The sequence below is a fragment of the Kryptolebias marmoratus genome, linkage group LG14 (assembly GCF_001649575.2).
Source record: "Kryptolebias marmoratus isolate JLee-2015 linkage group LG14, ASM164957v2, whole genome shotgun sequence".
Taxonomy (NCBI): Eukaryota; Metazoa; Chordata; class Actinopteri; order Cyprinodontiformes; family Rivulidae; genus Kryptolebias; species Kryptolebias marmoratus.
In genome coordinates this window covers 3,395,124-3,414,349 of record NC_051443.1, presented here as the reverse complement: position 1 = coordinate 3,414,349, position 19,226 = coordinate 3,395,124, and the positions used below count along the sequence as shown (strand labels likewise).

Below are 19,226 nucleotides of genomic sequence, written 5' to 3'. Positions count from 1 at the left end.
CCGAAGCAGGGACCAAAGAATCTGGGACAGAGTGCAAAAAAATGCATATGTAAACGCTCGCAAAGCGAGCTGAGTAGAGTGGAGCCGGGAACGTTAGGGTCCGTGTAAAAGGGGCACTTGTGGCCTTGTCATGGTTGCCATTGGCTCTTGGGATTCCAAGGTATTTGTAGCTTTCCTGGAACATGTAAATGTTGCCTTCAGGTAGTTCAACGCCTTCTGGTGTGCTCATCTTGCCTCTTGGACACCATTCAGCCACATTTATCTAGTTCGATTGACATTCCAATGTTCTTGTTGTATATCCTGGTCAGGTGAATCAGTGAGTTGATGTCTCACACAATTTTGGCATAGAACTTGGTGTAGTCCATGTAGAGCAGGGGTGGGCAACCCTGATCCTTGACGGCCACCGTCCTGCATGTTTTACTTGTTTCTCTGCTCCAACACACCTGATTTGAATCAATGGGTGATTAACAGGCTTCTGCAGAACATAAAGAACTCATTTAACCACTGAATTAGGTGTATTGGAGCTGGGAAACAAGTAAAACATGAAGGACAGTGGCACTCGAGGACCAGGATTGCCCACCCCTAATGTAGAGGAAGTGACTGATGAGTTTTCCACTTCAGAACCGGTATCCATAGCCACCCTTTGCATAGATCTGGCAGAGGGGGTTTAAGCCCATGCTGAGCAGGAATGGGGAAGTAGTATCACCTTGGTATATGTCACACTTGATGCTGACTTGTGCAGTTGGCTTTGAATTGGCCTCTATGGTCATCTTCTACATTCCCATTGAGTTCTCAATGAAGGCTTAAAGTGTTTTATTGATGTTTTACAGTTTCAAGCACTCCAGTGTCCAGGTGTGTGGCATTGAGTCAGAGGCTTTTTCTGTAATCAATCCAGGTGGTGTACAGGTTTGTGTGTCTGGTCTTACAGTCTCAAGCTATGATTCTGTTTACCAGTAGTTGGTACTTGGCTACCCTGGTGTTGGTGCCAATTCCTTGCCTCCCTGAGGTATTGACATATGTGCCTACTCATCTAAACTGCCATGATGTCTAACAGGAGCTTTCATACAGAGGCAGGTGATTCGTCAGTAGTTGGATGGAATTGCCCCTTTCACACAGGATTCAAAAGTAGCCAGTAGCTGGCAGCTAGTAAAAATTGCTGTATGAGTCCCGGGCACAGACTCCCCGCACCAGCCCCGAAAGAGAAACCACCCAGCACCAAGCAGGCGAAGCACCCCCCTGGAACCCTCAAACCCCCAACACACCAGGTAGGCACCAGTCCACCGCGGTAGACGGAACCCAGAAGTACCAAGGCGAAAGGGCATATACCCATCCTCCCAATAGGTCTAGTTGGAGGGGACGCCTACCAGAGCCCAGCGTGGCCCCCGTGACCCCAGCTGAGCTGACATTACCGGGAGCCATAGACCACCCGGTGGAAGTCCACCACTCCAGGACAGTTTTTTTGCACATGGGATAAGACCATTAGGTGCATTTTCAACCTATCACAGTATAACACTTAATGGTCCTATCCCGTTTGCAGGAAGAAAAATCAAAAACTGGCAGAACACTATGCTAATTTAGTGTCTTTTTGAACAGCTACAGGTAGCATGACTAATGAATGATTCTTTTTTTTCAGTTAGAGAAATAGGGAAGAAGAGAAAAAGGAAGATCAGCTTGCTATCAACACCTGGCATAGCCTGTTAATATCTTATTGATAACTTTGGGGATGTTCCTCATGTAGCTGGTAGCTGCTTTTCACAGAAAACAAAAGTTCAGTCTCAAGAATTATTGCTTTAGTGAAGGAAAAGTTGCAAGTTCTGTGTGAGACACTCCCTCATCATATTAAGGCTGTCACTGATATCTATGGGAAGTATATCCATCAGACTCGGGAAAAGGACATGCAAACTTGAAATGTTATGAAACTTGACAAATTTTGTAAAGTTGATTTAGTTGAACTGAAAAGTGATGATATGTAACAGCCCAGTACTGTGTTTTTTGCTCTTGTCAACAAATCTGGTCGAGGTAGAGCCCAAACCACATTTGTGTTGCAGAATCCAATCTCTGTGGGTAGAAGTACTTTTCCAACTGAATCAAGTAATTTGTTAAGATTGCTTCAGACACCATCTTCAAATATAGGCAGTCAGCCAAGTCCATCCCCATTGGCATTGCCGATGCCTGTTAGCCGACGCCTGCACAAACAGCGCGCAGACCTGAGCGCACGGTGGAGACGTTTTTACTTGGTGCTTACGTCGGTGCAGTTTTCTCCAAAAAGACGGGGGGCAGTACGCTACGTAACCAGTGGAAATACGGTAAAAAAGAGAGGGCAGATGGTTGTCATATCAAATATGGCTGCACGTATTCAGGAGGAAGAGCTGTTGTGTTTCTGGCTGTGATACAGAGAGGATGTTTCAACTTAAAGCATTCAGTTTGACTTTCGTTGATTTATTTGCTTGAGTTGTGATTCACCCATCATAGAACTAATATTTCTATAAACACTCATTTTTATCAACTGCAGCAGTAATCTCCTTCCATGAGTTTTGAACCGTTTGATTATCTTTTTTGTCTCTCATAAAGAGATCATATAAATGCTGATACAAGCGAACCAGCTCCGCAAGAACATTGAAATCGTCCATTATAAACAGAGCGCGGCGCGCAGTCCACGCCAATTTACAAAAGGTGCACGACGCGACACCGCGCTGGACCTTCGCGCAGGGGCGGGGGCAACGTGATTGCGTCACAGCGCGTGCACCCTCGCACTGTGATAAAGGTACCGATTTTGGGGGAGCGGGTGGAAAAAAACGTGTATAAAAACTGACGTGTTTAAATAAGTGGAGCTTAGCCTGGCGGCAGGCTCAGCACAGCCTGGCAACTCGCCAGGCTTATAATACACTGTGGGAAACCCTGCATGAATACAAGTGACTTAACCCTGGGATTTGATGCAACAACACAAGAAGGCGACCACATTAACAGTATTCACATGACTACAAAGACAGACTGTAAAATTGTTGCTGTAGATCAGCTCCCTTGAGGAAAAACAGATGATTACCATCAGCACATATGTGAGTTGGTAGATGAGTTGGCATCAGTCCATTCTGATTTTCCCAATGAAGACTTTCAAAACTGCAGGTACAAAATCAACATTGTAAACACAATGACTGTTAGGGTTGCAGTCAACCATTCAACCATAGTAAAGGTTAATGAAAGTTGCGGAAAGACATTAATTTAATTAACTGCTATCTACACCCTCTGGACAGCTTGGCATGATATAATGCAGACACAGAGAAACTAGTTATCTATAATGGGAGAGTTGAGAAAATGAAGAAGCAGGATGGACAACTAGCAGTGTACAAGATTACTAACTGGATACAAGATGAGTTTTATGCAGAGGATGTTACAGATTATGAAGTCACCAAATTTGAACTTAGTGCAGACTTTTTGTGTGTGTAGAGGTTGTTCTTTTGAAAATACTGCTTGTGAAAAGAAATAGATCTGCTGCTGATATTTCGTTATTTCTTTAATACTAGTACACTAACATGCAAAAAAAACAAACAAACAAAAAAAAACACTTTTATGTCTGTGTTTGGGGTCCGCTAGCTGTAGCTGAGGTTATTATGGCTTCTGGTTCTTTCCTGGCTTCCTCTGTCCTTATTTGCTTTGTGTGCCAGATGTTTAACTACTATAAATTGAGGAGATGGCCAATATATATATATATAATTCTACCAGTAGCTAGAGACAGCTGGACTGATGGACAGCACAGAGGCACTAATTATGGCAGTGTAAGAGCAACAGAGGCTGGGGTAGTGCTGTGCGATATAGAAAAAATCCTATATCACGATATGGATAATTTTATATCACGATAATGATATATATCACAATATACCCCAATTAAGTACGTTGTCAGTTATTCTCTGAAAAATATGAAAAAAAAAATCTAATTTCTTACCTTTTTCAAGCTCTATTTCCAAGTGACATTTAACTGAACTTTCACAAATGAGATCTGCTGCATTTTAGTGCAACAATATATATGTACCTGTTACGACGTAACAGTATCAAATGACAACAGACTCCATTATCTTCGGCCGGCTATAGTTTCACTTTTCGCAGCTTTCCCCGGCTCTTTTACAACTTGTTTAACCTTGCACTTTTTGGATTGTTAAATATTCTTTTTCGTGTTTCTTCTTTAAGTGATAGAAGAGGTTTGTTGTGTTGGCGTCAGATGAGAAAACAGTCTAATAGCAGAGTTAGCATTAGCATTGTTAGCATATTACCTTTTTCTGCTCCGTGTCGGACTTCTTGAACCAAATCACAGACGTCCCCCTCGTTTTGGTAAAGGTCTTTCTGCTTGGGCTGCCTGCTAGCTGTCTCTACTTGTTGCAACCCAGAGTTTGATACTTCATGTGTCTCCATCTTTCAGCACTTATGGTGAAAACACCGGGCCGCACGGAAAGCCGCTGCCGTAAAGCAGCTGCCGTAAAGCCGCTGCCGTAAAGCATGTCGCAAACCCACACGTAAAGCAGCGTCATGTCGCAAAACGGAGGTTCTTCGCAAAATAGTTATTTTTTCTTCTTATTTATCACTTATATAAACTGAATGTATGCAAAGTGACAACACTAATACATTCGTTGTAGCCTACGTTATGAAATATTTACATGAATCACTGATACAATTATGATAGAAATGACAGAGACGATAGAAACGATAGAAACGATAGAGACGATGGAAGAAAATATATCACGATAGACACTTTTCTATCGTCCCCACGATATGTATCGTTATATCGTCCAGCACTAGGCTGTGGATTATCATACCAGGCAGGACCCAAGATGCAGGCTGTGCAAAGATGCCCTGAGGCAGTCCACCACATAACAGCAGGATGTAAGATGCAGGCAGGCAAAGCATACATGGAACACCATAACAAAATGGCTGGAATAGTGTACAGGAACATCTGCACTGAGTATGGACTAGTAGTCCCACAGTCAAAGTGGGAGACTACCAGGGTTAATGGAGAATAGCAAGGCTAAGATACTGTGGGATTACCAGATCCAGACTGACAAACAGGTGATGGCTAATCAACCAGACATTGTGGTGGTCGACAAGTACAGAAGAATGCAGTAATAATAGATGTAGCATTCCCAAGTGACTGTAACATAAGGAAGACTGAGCATGAAAAGCTCGAGAAATACCAAGGTCTAAAAGCTGTGGAAAGTCAAGGCTTCAATGGTGCCAGTAGTTATCTCAAACTGGAAGATTGGCTTCAACAGATCCCAAGAACATCCTTGGAGATCTGTGTCCAGAAGAGTGCTGTCCTATGAACAGCTAAGATACTTTGGACCCTGGTAGAGGAAGTGGAACTGCCCATATGCAAATATAGGGTGAGCTGAGTGCTTTTTATATATTAAAAAATACTTCATTCTACTGAAATTTAACACTGGATCTGGGTTCAGATAAAACTTAATTTGGGTTCAGATCCAGACCACAGCCTTACCGTTAGTCTGTGTCATATTAATCAGAGCTTAGAGTGATCATTGCTTAAACTAATGCCTAACATATGGTGTGTGGATGTGAAATTAAATCTTGGTTTTCTTGTGTGTTTCAGTATACACTGGAGATGGAGACCAAACTGGATCAGTTGCGTTCAATGGTGGAAGCAGCAGATCGAGATAAAGTGGAGCTTGTCAACCAGCTGGAGGAAGAAAAGAGGTGAGTGTTCCAGTCAGCTCTCATATGATACCATTTAACACTTGTCAACATCCACAGAACCAGAATCAGGAACTCAAGTTATCAAACTCTTGAAAGGAAATATTTATGTTTGTGTGTGTTTATCTGTCTTTTGTGCTAGCAAAATATCTCCTGAACCACTGGATAGATTTGATTGAAATTTATTAAAAAAATTAAATAAATAATTGCATGTACATCTACAACTGATTAACTTTTGGAGCAAACACCCAATTCAGATGACCACCAGAGCTAAGCAACCTTCGCCATCACCAAAATGGCTATAATTTAGTTGATTTGACACATATTGAGCTAAAATTTGATGGGGTAGTAGCTGAGACTCATCCTGAACATATACTGTAAGTGCTAACATAATTTGTGAGATCTCACAATATTGCATGAGATCGTCCATAACATTATTTACAAGATGATCCTAATTTAACACTTTGGCAAGAAGGTGGTTGACATGCATTTGTTGAAAGAATCTTTTCAGAGCTTATCTTAAGATGCACCAAAAGGAATAAGTAAAAATTCTTGACCAATATTTAAAAAAATTAGAAAAATAAACTAAAAGCCCTCCAAGAGTGCAAACCTCTGCCAAGGCCATAGAGTCACTGTCTGTTTAAATTACTACTCTCTATAGGGATCTTCATTATGTCAGTTCCTTTTAAAGAAATCCTGAATCCGGATCACCACCAAAATCTAATTGCTTGTTCCTTGTACCATGTTTGACGTTTCCTGAAAATTTCCAGAAAATCTGTTCAAGTTATCTTGTGCACAGACAAACAAAAAACAAATGCTGCTGAAAAAATAACCTCCTTGGTGAAGGTAATTACAGCTTCACCTTGTGTAGAAATCATTGATTAAGAGTAAATAAGAAACTGCTTCTTTATAGTAGGGAAGGTGAGCAAAAGTCTTCTTCTTGAATAGTTTTTATGGATAATATTATATAGAATTTGTTTTGATAAGCAAAAATGACCTACTTCATCTGAATTTAGTGCTCCATCCAGCATTATGTGACGTTTTGGAAATATGGAGGGCACACAGCAGCAGCAGTAGAGCTGGGAATGAGCAGTATTGATGGACAGGTAAGGTCAGGTAGGAGTCCCCATGAACTATGATGCTCACAGATGACATCTGTAGTGAGAGTAGGGAGCAGGTGTACAAAAGCCTGGAGAGATGGAGGTGTGCTCTGGAGAGAAAAGGAGTGAAAGTCAGTTGAAGTGAGACAGAATCAATGTGTGTAAATAAAAATGAGACAGGTGAAACAGTGAAGCTGGAAGTAAACCATTCAAAGCAACTGGCAGAACACAAGAGAGGTGAAGAAGAGGATCAGGGAGAATGGAGTGGATGGAGACAAATGTCAGGGGGTTTTGTGACTGAAGGAGAGCTCCAAGACAAAGGAAGGTTTACAAGATAGCTAGGCATGGGCTGGTGTAAGATTCTGAAACTATAACGTTGAGCAGAAGTACCACAGTTTACTGTGGTATTAAAACAAAATATCAAAATGCATCACATGATTTATTTGCTTTAATTTAAAAACAAAATTGTAATTGCTATTATTTAGCTGCCTAAATATCACATTGCATAATCCCATAATTCATTTTTAGGTATATTATTTTGATAATACAAAATAAAATATTTAATTGTTTGGTGCTCATACTATGATACACACACACAATAAAATACAAAAAACAAAAACAAAAAACTAAACATTTATTTTGTGGTTCCAGAACTTATTGAAATAATAAAACAGTCTTTGGACTCCACCTTTTGGTAAGCAATTCTCTTTGAAGTCTTAATGAGTAAGTGATTTGAAATATTTCTGAAATATTATATTTCAGAAATATTTATCTTACTTTTTCAATTTAAGTGTCATAGGTGGGGGGATCAGATTGAAGTCACTTAACAGTAATGCATTTTGACACTGCAGTCAACAAAATATTCAAGAGACAATTTTGGAAATATAACAAAACATAACATCAAATTCACAGACGAGAGACTAGTTTCAGCCATCAATCCACAAAGCAAATAATTAACATAATTCGCATACTGAATTGTACTTAGCTCTAATAAGGAAAGAAATAAACCTCTATGCATGAATTGAACCAATGAACTCGGCTGTATTCAATTACACAACAAATTCACCACTCACCTTCTGGCATTTACACACTGAAGGAGAGGAAACAGTATTTTTGGTCTAAACACTGGGGTCTAGAATGAAAGGGTGTTGGACAGTCGACTCCAGGTCTTCCAATGGACGGAGTCATCCTTCTATGAGGATAAGCTTGCCCCTCTCGTCCAACTCATGTGATAGAGTCAGAAGTTGGCTGCTTTTAGAAACTGGTTTCCCAGCTTTTAGTCGGCTGAGTTCCTCAGGAAAACTGTCTTCCTGAACTCCTTGTAGAATAAATCGTTTTGCTTACTGGTAGTCTTCTGCAGTCGGATGGGCACCGGAATATGCCGCCCCATGTAACTTCCACGTCGTAACCTCCAGTAACTCTTTCCATGAACGATACTGGTCCAGCTTTGAAATGGCATGACTGGAAGCAGCTGCGGTGACTCCACAGAAGATCAACTTGCGGAGCTCAGATGAGTCCGATGCTCGATTAGCCGAAGGGTTCACAGGCCATGTGTCGGTACTTTGACGGAGAAATGGGGGCCCTTGACTCCATGACTCTATTGGGCTCAACCAACTCTTTCAAACTTTTCCCACGAGTCACGTCATCAGCCGGGATGTTCACTGAATCAACATATCTCCAAGCATGTCCATCAGTCAGCTCCTGAATCTCTGCCACACAGATTCCGACAGAGACCTTAAACCTGCAGGATTCCGACTTCAACCAGGTCAACACTGTTTTTGAGTCTGACCACAGGATCACCTTGTCGATGTTGATTGTAAGTTCTCCCTTCAGTACCTGTGCTAGTTGTGCACCAGTAAGGGCAGCACAAAGCTCCAATCTGGGCATCGAGTGAGACCATTTGGGAGCGACTCTGGAGTGGGCCATCACAAAAGACAGGTGCCCCTCATTATGTTGATCAGTGGGTCTCAGATATGCCACTGACCCATAAGCTTCCTCCAAGGTGTTGCAGAATATGTGTAACTCCCTCTGTAGACTGCATGAGCTCACATCTTTAGGTAAGTAAGATCAGGGCAGTGTGACTTGAGGTAAGAGTTTTAACTCCTCCCAGGCTCTCCACTGCTGCAGGAGCTCCAAAGGAAGGAATGGGTCATCCCAACCATGGTGCTAGTCCCAAAGGTGCCGAACCAATATCTTAGCCCAGGTTGTGAAAGGTAGGATGAACCCCAAGGTGTCATACTGACTGGCCAAGATTTTATAGATGTTGCGCATTGTGGGGACACTATAGTCCACCGGACAATGCTTATAGCCAAGGACATCAGTGTGGAAAAGCCAGCTTAGTCCTAGAGTGGCCTCAGGAGTATCTGTCTTGTGCTGGGCTAGCCATAAGTCCACTTTAGCTGAGCAGCTCTCCTTTGCCAGGTGACTTATTACCTCTGCTTCGTTGCTGGCCCATTGACAGAGCTCAAACCCACCAGATGCTAAGAGGATTCGTAACTTTTCAAACAGGTGTTGAACAGTTGAAGACCAAACGGTTCTTACCATTGTGGCTCACCATATGGTGTGCCTTCCTGGGTAGGTATTTCAGAGCCACATTCGAGGACAAAGCCTTCTCTGATCGTTTTCTCCATCGCCATTTTATAGGCAGCAGCCCATGTTGGATCTCTGGCCAGTCGCAGCTCTACCCCTCGTAAATTAGGCATGACTGCTTCCTTGGTAGCCTGCAAGAGAGGCATGTCCTTTCTGCGGAGCAGCGTGGTGGCATAACGGAGTACACCATTGACCTCTACCCTGGTGGTCTTAGTCTCCACGGTGGTAATGGCCTCATGATCTTGCTTTGTTTCATGGGGTAGGTATGGCTAGCCAGCCCAATAGATGCAGCAGTAAATACACTTGTAATTCTGAATCTGTTTCTTGGCTATGCAGGAGAGGAAATGGAGAATGATACTGACTCCCCACGGAGAGTCTGGACTTCCTGACAAATGGTGCGTAGTGGTAGTTCCTCGGGGTTTTCCTGCATTCCCAACTTCTCCGCTGCATCTGACAGGAGCATGGTCCTCTCTGATCCATCATCTAATATGGCGTGGGTATTAAGTGTCCTATTTCCATAATGAATACTGACCTTGATGACTTTCAGAAGGACGTGGCTGCTTTCTGAAGGTTGGTCTAAATACAGAACCTCTGCTGGAGCCCTCGTCTCTCCTTCTGCGGTAGTTACTGCCGCTCTCTGTGGCTTCGCGTTGACCTCATGTAGCACCTTAAGGTGTTTGCCTTGACAGAGACTGCAGGGTTTCTTTAGATTACACTGTGCAGTTTGATGTGGTCGGGCACACCGCCAACATCTCTTATTGTTCTTTATCCACATAGTTAGCTGATCCTTGGTCAGCCTTTACTTCTTTCCTGTGACGTTTCTCACACAAAAGCCAATCAATCCCACAAATCAGCACTCACATAAACACAACTTAACAACAATTAAAATTGTCAAATTACAAATGAACAATATAAATCACTGACTTTTGAGCCTTTTCTACACACACAATAAACTGAATAAACACAAGTAAAACATCCTCCCTCCGCTACTGCACGAGGAGAAAAAAGAAAAAAGGCAGCATTGTGTCTGAGCTGCTCCGCTGCACACCTGTGATGCATTCAGAGGGCATCTGTAAATCTTTGGTAAGTTCAAAACATAGGAAACTCGGAACGTATTATGATAAACTAAACACAATACTATAAACTAAACATATATCGTGTGGACTTTCTAACAGCAGGGATTGATATCAGAAGGGAAGCGGCCTTAAAAGAAGTCTGTTTGATCAGGACATATTAATTTCCCCACCACTGATTGAAATCTGTTGGACAAAAGTTTAGAGTACATTTTTTTCTCTCTGCTCCCGGTGCCCTGCTCTCCCGGTGCCCTGCTCTCCCGGTGCCCTGCTCTCTTTTCAGAGCCTCTCTTTTGTATATTCTCCAAAATTTATAAACTCTGGATCTGGTCAGCTGGTCTCTCAACGCAATTGATCAAATTTTCTCGACAGGAAGACTGACTGGGCGAAGGAGAGCCCACTTGCCCTGATGGGACATTTTTTGCTGGATACACAATGGATTCCTGGAGGAAATGGAATATTGTTTGTCTGACGATTTTGTCTCTGGAAAACGTGGAAGATCTTTACATATTTGGGTTTTTGATAACAGGATTTCTGCTGTTTGGATTAGGTAGTTACCTGACTTATCGTCAAATTCGTTTGATGGGTTCAGCGATCAACAATCAAACTGTGTGGTTACGGGTGCTGAATCGCAAGTTGGATGCAATCCTTTTACAGGACCGCAGACTGAATTGCGGTCCCGGGACTCATGAATAATATGGGTTACATCTTGGAGGAAGTTGCTCGCTCAAATCAGGCGGAATGGACCTGGAATTTGGCTGTTTGGATTCGCCATTGAGAAGTATCAGCAAGACTTTCAAGGCAGACGGAAAACATAATGTCTGTCTTACCCAGAACAATTATTGTTTCTGAATCTTGCTCCCCTGACGCTGGCCTTGGCTAGCTATCTTCAATTTCTCCCTGGATTTTATGTAAACAAGATGCTTTGAACCCTCTCCTGCCTAAGGACATCCGTGGATCTGCTCTGGGCTGGCTGATAAACATTCCATCATATTATCAAAGACAATGGCCTCTGTGACGTGATTAATGGACTTATCTGCAAACACACACACACACACAACACGCACCACACCGTCTCTCACCGCCTCTACACACGCATACTCATTTTCCACCGTGTCTGCCTCATCTTTCTCACCCCACTCCCTCCCTCCCCTCTTTCACTACTTTAGTCAGTAATTCTTATGTTGGCTGTTATCGGACCTTTCGGTACTATTAGAAAGTCTTTTGTACCGTTAGTTTAGCATTGTCATGATTTAGCTTATTTAGCCATCCTGTACATTTAGTTTAGTTTAATTTATCTTAGCTCATATTTTAGATATTGTTAGATTGTTAGGTTCCTAATTGTTCTTTAGGTCAGCTTTAACTTTGTCATGATTTTATTTAGAATATTTTAGCTATTATTTTAACTGTCTTAGCTCATGTTTAGATATGTTTAGTTTCATGATTTTACTTAGGTTATCCTATATTTCATTTAGAATATGCATGATTGATGTTTTTACTTCTGTATCTCTATATTTGATTATGATTTCATTTAGATTATTTTAGCTACTATTTTGACTTTCTTAGCTCATGTCTAGATATGTTTGGTTTTGTGATTTCATTTAGATTATACATGATTGATGTTTTTGTTTTTAAAGTTTTATGAGTTTGATTATGTACCTGATTGTTGTTTCTGTGTTGTAAAGCACTTTGGGTCGCCTTGTTGCAGATAGGTGCTATATAAATAAGTTTCATTTCACTTCACTTCACTACATTTGCAGGTTGGCATTTATCAATGAGATTGGTTGATAGAATGGCCAGGTAGAACATGAATGAGTTGATACCTTTCTTGCGAAGTTTATCTTAGATGTCATTGTAGGCTTGTCGCTTCTGGGTAGTGCAGTGCTGTAGTCTAGAAAACACAGTGCCATCCGAGAGGGTCGGTTTAGCTTTCCTCGCTCTGTCAAGAATCAGAGGTACTGGGGTATTTTAACAGCCTGAAGATCATGGTTTGTGGTCTTGCAGAGTTGAAGTAAATCTGGTGAGCCCTGTCAATTTCTATTGGAAAGCTAGGGGAGTCTCCAGGCATGGGGATTCAAGCGGGCAACATCTTCTGATTACGATGTCTCGGATTGCCATCTGCGTAAAGCGATACCTTAAATTCTATGCCCAATCTTGAAATTCCAGTAATGTTGCAACAATTCCTTACATACCGTATGCGGTAATGGTGACAGTTTATTCTTAAATTTTTTTGACACTCAACAATGAATCTATTTGGACCTAGCTGCAGTAAATGTATTGAAACTATCATCTGAGAGAAGTAAAGGATTAAACCTCCAAGGTGCCAAATATCAGGATTGAAAGAGAAATTTGATATTTAACAAAAGAGGGTTGTGGTCAAAAATGACAATACGGTGAGAATTAACAGTGAGCACACCTGGAATTAGTTTAGCATCAATAAAGAAGTAATCAGTTCAAAAGAAAGACTAATTCAAGTGAGAAAAGAAGGAAAATCCCTTGTTGTGGGGGTTGTAAAATCTCCAGGAATCAATGCAACCGTTCTTGGACATGAATCGTCAACATTAATGATGGGATCAGAATTTGCGGGTTAGAGCGGTCTAGATTGGGGTCAGTCACACAATTGATGTCCCCTTCCATGTTGAGGAGTTTATTATTCAAAGAGGGAAGACATTCAAAGGGCTTATTCATAAAATTTGGATCATCAAAATTGGGGACATATATATTCACTAATAGGATAGGAACATGGAATAAGATACCGGTAACAGTTAAGTAGCTGCCATTCTTATCTAATATAAATTTAGAAGCTAAAAACCGAATTGACCTACCAATTAAAATAGCAACCCCCCTAGCTTTAGAATTGACACTGACTTTTTAAAACCCCAGTACACCTTGAAACCAATAATCAGCCTGTGTGTGGTAGTGAGATCTGCTGTGATGTACGGTTTGGAGATGGTGGCACAAACAAAAAGAAAAGAGGTAGAAGAGATGACGATGTTATGATTTTGCTTGGGAGTGAGTAAAATAAATGAGTATCTGAGAGACAACTGCAATTTGGAGAGAAATTTAGAGAGGCGAGATTGAGATGATTTGGACACGTGCAGAGCAGGAACTGTTGAATATGGAGCTGTCAGCTGGAGGAACATCTTGCCAGAAATTGAGTTATTTGACAACAGGTAAGTAAGAGGACTGGTTATAAAAAGAGCACCTTAGAGAGGCTGAAGAATAAAAAAGTCCAAGGGCGTGAATACCTTTTATTTCTCTAGTGGCTCTATGTGTACTATGTTCCACTCTTAATAAAACATGAATTTTCGAGACTTGTAAATTATTGTATTCTGTTTTTATGTACATTTTGCACAACGTCACAAGTTTTTCAAATCTGGGGTTTGTACATACAGTTCAGATTAATAACTTTTTCTTAAAATCAAATATAATCCAAGTGTTGAGTTAGCAATACTATATGGGAAAATAAACGAAACAAACAAAAATTGTGTTACTTCTTTGGTGCACTCAGTTATTTACTCAAGAATTAACAGAAGTTGTTTTACACAGAGTGACAGTATTAGTCTGTTTCCCACAATATAAATTTGTTTTGAGTTTGTAAAAGTTCATTTTTGTCTTTGTCTGAGTAACAGGAAAGTGGAGGACCTGCAGTTTCGTGTAGAGGAGGCATGTATCACCAAAGGAGACCTGGAGGTAACCTGACCATCACTGAAACACGTGATTTATTCAGTAGAAAGTGACATGTGACAAGTTATCTCTTTAATCTAAGTCATGCTGCTTTAAACAAAGGTTGGTGTAAAGTAGAAGTTTAGATGAATAAATTTATGTCAGCTTTCCTGTATGCAAGTTTTTAGAGGTACTTTTTCATATGTATTGTTTTGTACAACAGTATATTAGGGCCAATTCAAAGAGAAAAAAAATTGGGCTTTTTTTTATTAAGCTTTGAGATTCAAGTGTAAATATTATCCACTGAAAAAATATCATCTTTCTAGCCTTAAACCAGAGGAAGTGAGCCCTGCTGTGTTTCAGAACCCATCTGAATTTGTTTCATTTGCCATCATTATTGTATCTGATGATTGTGAGTGTAATTTTACTGGGTTAACTACAAAATAATAACATACCATAGATAATCTAGTCCAAGGTGTGGTTTATGACTCCCTCTGCAGTGCAACTCACAGAACGTATTTCAAAGGTAAAATGAAAAGTGTTTTGAAGCTAACATCAGTTAGAAAATCATGAAATATGATGTAAAATTTTCATTAAAAAATTATACTATTTTTGTTTTTTATTACTGAATTTTGAAAAATAATACTTGTGTTATTCATGTTTTCGGCATTTTCTTTGACCGCTTTGGATGTGTGGCGTCCACAGTGACTCCAAGGTTTAAGAGCATTCAGCAGTTCAACAGTGAGTGGATAAATACGTGTGCAACAAAGTTCAGTATGTTGCAAGTAATTGTTCAAAACAGCCAGAAAATATCACTGGAGTTTCTTTTTTTCAGCTATAAATAGCATAAAATAGCTAAAAATAGCTATTTTATGCTATTTTTATAAGCTTCAGATATTTAGAGACAGTTTTTGAGGTTAGCACTCAATGTATGAAGTTAACACTCTTGTTGGGAAAAATTGAAATACATTCTATGAGTTCCCCTGCAGAGAGAGTAATAAACCACACTTCGGACTGCTTCAGCTAAAATGCTATGTTATTCTGTAGTTTACCCAATGAAAATAAACCCATAACCATCAGATACAAAATTATTACTATTATTGTTATTATTATCATCAAATACAGTCAGGTTCAGGAGCACAGCAGGGTTTACTTCTTCCAGACCAGTTTTGAACACGGTGACTTTTTTCTGTCAATAAAATTGATGTTTTTTTCTCTTTACACTATAATCTTAACATGTACACTTAAATCTAAAAACTAAAAAAAACTTTTTTCTTCTGAGTATTCCCAATATTATTTTTTACTACTTTTCCTCTACTCTCTTTTTAAACTGAAACCAGGAAGGTACACTGAAGTTTTTTAATTAAAATAATTTATTTAAATCTCTTTTTTTAAAGTTTTTCCCTTTGCTGCACTTTTTGACTTGTTCATTATTTGTCTAACTCATCATTCTTCCTGCTTCGTTTTATTCATTCATTCAGTCATTTTCCACCTGCCTTCACTGACATTACCATTCTCTTATCATCTGTTCAGCCACATGTATGTTATTTGTTGTCAATCTTCCTCTGCTATGCTTGTGTTACGTGCATCTTCTTTACTCTTATAAAGAATTAGTGCCTAGTTTATTTCAAGTGCTAAAGAGAAAATCAGATAACCAAATCATGAACAAGAATATTTCAAATAGCAAAATGCTGAAAAAGACATCAGTGCGTCATCACTTGCCGCTCTTCTTTTCAAAGCCTTTTTTCTGTCTGATGCACAAGGCTGGCATGTTGCATTGGTGTTTGTTTTTCTCTTCCTGCTCTCTTTTACTAACAGACGCAGACCAGGCTGGAGCATGTCCACATAAAGGAGCTTGAGCAGAGCCTGCTCTTTGAAAAGACCAAAGCTGAAAAACTCCAGAGGGATTTAGAGGACTCGAGGGTAATGCTGGCGCTCGCAGTCCAACATCAGAATTGAGCGATGGACTTTTCCCCACTGGCTTTATTCATAATCATAGGCAGCATGTATAGGAAGACCCAAGCGTTGAAGAACAAGGAAAACTGCTCATTGCTGTCTGGCATAGAGACATTAACATTTCAACTGCTTGAGGCTTCTCTTACAACTCCTTTTTATCTAAACAATATGCATGTGTGCATGCGTTTATCAGAATATATTGTTTGGAAAAGCCTGTAAAAGGTTCCCACTGTGCATCACTTGACAGTATTGGCCTTAAAGCATAAGGCTGGCCTCATTCATCATTTTCTTTCTGCCTGCAAATCCCATACAAAGGGCAAAAAATGGTTTTGACTGCTAAACTTTCTGTGACTTTCACATTTCATTTCAGCTGAAGATGTGAGAAACAGTTTGCTGGTGTAGATTCTCAGTAATCCAGGACATGGTAAATCCAAAAAAGGTTAAAAAAAAACCCAAAAACAACTGGACTTCTATTCTGTAGCTGAAGATGTTTCGCTTCTCATCCGAGGAGCTTTCCCAATTCAATAAATTAGAGAGTGTGGAGTTTAGGCTTGTAAAGCTGAGATTTTATTTAAGCAAAATTCACATGCAGATTACACTCATTTCTGCAGATTACACTCACTTTCCTCACAACAGAGGCAGGTCTGTGTTGGCCTGACTCTCAATTGGGCCACTTTGTTCACATGAATGAAGGTGTTGATTGGAGTGGAACTGACTGGATATCAGGCCTAATTCTCCATTATAGGTTTTTGAAAGCTGAAATCTGGGACCTCCTCCTTTGTTTAACATTGTTTCCATCTTTTGACATAGATGGCTTCCTTCACCCCCTCTCAAACCATCTGTCTTTTCAGTTCAAAATATGAATATTTTGGTCGTCAAAAGACTGTCCCTTGGGTAGTGAGAGTCAAACAGAAGGTACTGATCTGTGTGGGTTGGTTTTCTCTAGACCTCAATGTTGAAGCTGTCTTATCTTTCCATGAGAACCAGACAGTCTGAAAAAGGCAGCTTGTTCTTGTTCACATCCTCTCTGGTCTCTATGTTGTCAACAGAGTTGATGTGTCTTGTGAACGCTTCTACTTCCTTGGGTTGGATTTTGACCCAGGTATTATCCACCTATTTTTGGCTCTGTGCAAATTGTTAGGGTAAAACGAGCAGAGTTGCTGTTTTTATTTTGTTGCTTTAGATGTGCAGCGCTTAGTCCACTTTTCATCATTAGGTGTTGCTACTGGAAAAATACCAGCATGTAGAAGAAATGACACAAGAAGAAAAGTTGTTTAATAGTAGTAGTAATAGTAAAAGTTTTATTATCTTGAAATGGTGACGTTTTTGAAGTATTTGTAATGATTATGCCTTCCTGATTTTTGTTTAGTTGTATAGATGCCTGTTGAAATTAATTTGCTTGCAGATTCTGCCTCATTGCTTTCCAAGTTTAAAACTACCACTCACACTACATGTGACAAGTTATAAAAATTGGGATGTGCACAAACGGCTGAAACAACATAAAACACTACCAGTTTTGTCGAGCATTGCTGTTTGTGAGCCCAAGAATGATGAGAACAAACCAGGTGTTAGCATTCTCAAGCCAGTAGAAAGGTTCTGAGATTATATAAAAAGAATGGAATGGCAACCTTTCTAAAGGACAAAGGGGATTTATTTATCAATAAACAATTTTAAAAATGCTAGTTACCAACCTCAGAATAATTATAAAATTATGTTACTGAAACCACACAGCAAATAAAAGCGGTGAAACCATTTCAAGAAAGGTTTCACTGTTTAATGCAGTTTGTGTCCTGGGTCTGAGCTAAGGAGTGTGGAGGATGAGCTCATGCAATGCACAACGTCTGAACTCAGCACGTGCTGCTTATTGGGAAAGATTCAGTAAGCCTCTGGTCCCTTGTCCTTGGCAGCTGGTTACGGTTTTTACTGTATGTCCAAATGTTCACTCAGGTCCTAGGATGGAAAAAAGCAACTCCTGTGTCCTCAGCAGAGCTGAAGAGTTCAGTTCAATACACTTGAACATGACTGTTTCATTGTAGCTCAAATCTGTACAAAAAGGTTAAACGTTTGTAGTTGTTACAACTTGCAAAAAATCCAGTCATTTCTGTTGCAGCCAAGGTCAACTGATGAATCCTTTACCAGTTGTCAGGTTGTAAGAAGTTCTGAGGAGAAGCAGACATTCCCTCCTTCAGCTAGAATAAAAGAGAATCTAATGATTTGTCTTTTGTCAGAGTCCATAAGCAGGAAGCTCAGCTGATGCGTCTTTGTGTTGGCTTGAAGAGGAAGTGTTAGTCCATATCATGTGCAAAACTAAACTTATCCAGTCTAGGAGGCAGTCTTTATCTACTCAAACATTGTCTGAGGTAATTAAAAAAAAACAAATGAAAAATAAAACTAAAAGCTAATTAAAAATTAACAAGTTCAAGTAAGTGAAAATGGTATTTCCTGATGGCAGTGGTCTTTTTCAGCAGGATAACCACCTTTGGGTGAAAAATTTTAAATTATTAAAGAATGGTTTTAGGAACACACCAACAAAGTCAAGCTGTTGATATGGTTTCCAGCATTCAGTCCATTCCAGCATCTGTAGATGGATAAAGAAGTTTGATTCCTGGACTTCAAGTCTTTTTTAGGACTTGTTGGCTTTAAGACCAATGTAGAAAACAGCCATAATGCTTTAAGAGGCCTTTTTTCTGGATGCAAAAGGTTCTTTGATGACAGTGGAACAATTTCAGTTTGGTTTGTTTTAGTCAAGGGTTTAATGAGTGTTTAGTACTCAAGAAAAATAATCTTTGAATATATATCTTAAAGTCTTTTTAAAAAGACTAAAAGAATCAACAATTTTGTGGATTTTTTTGGGAAAGACTTTGGGGCCATAATAACAAAAGACAGCCTCCAGTTTCCTCACCTGAGTTTTAGGAATTACTAATAGATGATCAATGGAAGATCTCAGTGATCTGGCTGGAGTATACTTGTCAATCATGTTACTAGGATTTGATGGGGCAAGGCCACGTAGACTTTAAAAAACTAATAATAAAATCTTAAAATCAATTCTGAGAGTTCTAGGAAGCCAGTGGAGGGGTCTGTTAATGGAGTGATGTTCTCCCTCCTGTCTGTTTGAGTTCTATGCAGGTAAGCAATAACGTTAATGATG

At 40.0% G+C, this 19,226-nt stretch overlaps 1 protein-coding gene across 3 annotated transcripts in view; it reads left to right on the top strand.

The window, feature by feature from the left end:
* The window catches only part of clip1b (CAP-GLY domain containing linker protein 1b), a 140,348-nt gene that overhangs the window by 40,763 nt on the left and 80,359 nt on the right, over positions 1–19,226 (top strand). For 2 of the 3 annotated variants that reach the window (XM_037979448.1, XM_037979447.1), the window contains exons 8-10: positions 5,594–5,697; positions 14,089–14,149; positions 15,941–16,045. In XM_037979448.1, coding sequence (XP_037835376.1) covers positions 5,594–5,697; positions 14,089–14,149; positions 15,941–16,045 — 270 coding nt within the window. The remainder of the gene's footprint in view (positions 1–5,593; positions 5,698–14,088; positions 14,150–15,940; positions 16,046–19,226) is intronic. The other variant, XM_037979449.1, reaches the window with a different exon arrangement.